This window comes from Petaurus breviceps, unplaced genomic scaffold (genome assembly GCF_028583685.1).
Source record: "Petaurus breviceps papuanus isolate PSGF00001 unplaced genomic scaffold, PetGlider_PUasm1.0 171, whole genome shotgun sequence".
NCBI classification, from domain to species: domain Eukaryota; kingdom Metazoa; phylum Chordata; class Mammalia; order Diprotodontia; family Petauridae; genus Petaurus; species Petaurus breviceps.
The window spans coordinates 21,440,081-21,442,825 of record NW_027185754.1 but is presented as its reverse complement, the minus strand read 5'-3'; the positions used below and the strand labels follow the sequence as shown (position 1 = coordinate 21,442,825).

The 2,745-nt window shown below is 41.6% G+C and overlaps 1 protein-coding gene across 1 annotated transcript; it reads right to left on the bottom strand.

Annotated features, from left to right (window-relative positions):
- Positions 1-205: 205 nt before the first annotated feature.
- LOC138157305 (olfactory receptor 10A2-like) lies at positions 206-1,576 on the bottom strand. Its single transcript, XM_069082833.1, has one exon. It carries the CDS (start codon positions 1,211-1,213, stop codon positions 206-208), a length of 1,008 nt encoding a protein of 335 aa, XP_068938934.1. The 5' UTR covers positions 1,214-1,576.
- Positions 1,577-2,745: the final 1,169 nt, after the last annotated feature.

Genomic DNA, 2,745 nt, shown 5'->3' with positions numbered 1-2,745 from the left:
AACACATAGCAGCAATTCATCTTCCTGTTGACTCTAACCACCTCCTTAGTGTACTTAAAGCTTGCTCTAATGTATCCTAGATAGGAATAGTCCTTGTCACTCAGATAACAGTAAAATCCCACAAACCAAAGTGATTTTCCCCCTGTTCTCCAAACTCTCCAGTCCATTCAGGAACAAAATTGAGCATTATTCCTATAATTGAATGTCATAGTTTGCAGAAACTTATTGCCCTGAGGAAGGTCCTAGAAAGCGCTGCCTTCACTTCATTATTCCTCAGACTATAGATGATGGGATTCAACATGGGGGTCACTACCGTGTAGGAGAGTGAAAGCACTTTTTTGCTTTCAGGAGAGTTGTTGGACTTGGGCCTAAAATAGAGGAGGCTGAGAGATCCATAGAAGAGGGAGACTACAACAAGATGGGAAGAGCAGGTGGAGAAGGCTTTGCGCTTCCCTTCAGCTGAGGGCATCCTGAGAATGGCAGCAACAATACGGGCATAAGAGCTCAGGATAAAGAGGCAGGGTGTCATGACAAACACCGTGGTTCCTATAATAGCATAGACCTCAAACAATGTTGTATCTCCACAGACCAGACTTAGCACAGGTGGGCTGTCACAGAAAAAGTGGTTAACCTTATTGGAGTGACAGAATGAGAAGCTGAAGAGCCACGTGGCCTGGACAGTGGCTACAGGAAGACCTGATAGCCATGAAGCAGCAGCCAGATGGACACAGACCCTGTGACTCATGATGACTGGGTAGCGCAGGGGATCACAGATGGCCACATAGCGATCATATGCCATCGTGGTGAGGAGGCAGCACTCTGAGACCCCAAAGAAGAAGAAGAAATACATCTGCGTGGCACAGCTAATAAAGGAAATAGTTGCATCATGAGCCAATAGGGTCCCCAGCATCTTGGGTACAATCACCATATTAAAGCCAATTTCTAACACAGAAAGATTCCTGAGAAAGAAGTACATGGGACTGTGCAGGGCTGAGTCGGCAGTAGTGACCACAATAATAAGGGTGTTACCCAACAAGGTGACAAGTTGAATGGTGAGAAAGAGTAGAAAGAGCAGGAGCTGAAGCTCAGGTTGAAGGGCGGAGAAGCTCAGGAGGACGAACTCATCCACTGTTGTCCAGTTCTTCTCAGCCATCGGCACAGAGACTGCTCCCAAGCTGCAGAGAGACAGACAAGTTGTCACTGGAGAAGTCATTGTCTAGTTTCCTAGTTGAGAATTCTCTGCTGTAGCCCAGGGAGGAGATGGGAGGGCAGAAGATCTCAGTTAGGGGAAGAAGGTCCCCAGTATGGCAAAAGACTGAGGACACAAGCAAAAAACCTATGTATAGATTGAGTTCTGAGATGGGGCTGGGTCAGCCTTTGGAAAAGTACAAGATACTCAGTATAATCACAAAAAGATGAAATTTGCTATCTCAGGTCTATCAACACCAGGATTTGTTTTCTTTTGGGAATCATTAAGGGAGATGGAAATCAGTGTTATGGAGTAGAAGAAATGATGGACTTGAAAGAAAGAGACCTGGGTTTGACTCCTTAATACCTGCTAATTTTTTGATTGGGGATAAGTCATGTAACATCACTGAATCTCAGAGTCTTCATCTGTAAAATGATATTAATATTTATATTATCCACCTCAGAGGATTATTGGGGTAGGGCTATTTAAATCCTAAAAGCACTATAAAAATGTGAGTTATTCTAAAGAATATTAGATTTGGTGAAGAGATCTGAGTTTGATTCCTGGTTATCCATACTATTTATGTGACCATGGGTAAGTTACTTAACTTTTCTGAGTCTACATTTTTTCACTGGTAAAATAGGGAAGTTGAGAATCAGATCAAGTCAATAAGCATTTATTAAGCATCTGCTATGCCAAATACTGTGCTAAGCACTGCTGTCCAAAGAAAGGCAAAAAATAGTCCATGCTCTCACAGAACTCACAAGGGGACATTATATGCAAACAGCTACATACATATATGTATACATGCACATGTACATACATATATCTAATATATGCATTTATATATGTGTATGTATACATACATGCACACACATATGTATATGTATACATACATACACACATATGATAAAGTGGAGCTAATCTCAGAGGCATGCCCCTAGCATTAAGGGAACTGGATGAGGCTTCTTGTAGAAAGTGGAATTTTAGATGAGATTTGAAAGAATCCTGGAAAGTCAGGAGGTAGAAATGAGGAAGGAGAGCATTCCAGGCATAGGGCATAGCCAGTGAAAAATGCATGGATTTAGAAGATGGCATTTGTTTGGTAGGGAGCTGCAAGGAGACCAGTGACCATATGATATAGTGGATAGCCTTGGAGTCAGGAAGATTGGGGATTAAATCCTACCACTGGAACAAACTATTTGACCATAGGCAAGTCACTTAACCTTTAAGTGCACCAGGCATACCTCTAAGGCTATAAATTGTAATTGAATTGTTGATGTGTACTGGTGGAGGAAGCTTCTACACTGAGAGTTTCTCACAGTGAGGATATCACAGGTCTGGATCATCCTCAGTGATAAACGCTTGCACTACCTACTTCTCAGGATTGTTGTAACCAAAGTGCTTTGTATTGTGAAGCTCAAAAGAGATAACATGTGAAATACCATGCAAACATTCATGTTCCATGCAGATGTCAAATTGTTATTATTATTATATCCAGGTTCCCCTACTAAAAAAATGAAATAAAACCCAATAATAACCAAAATGAAAAAAAG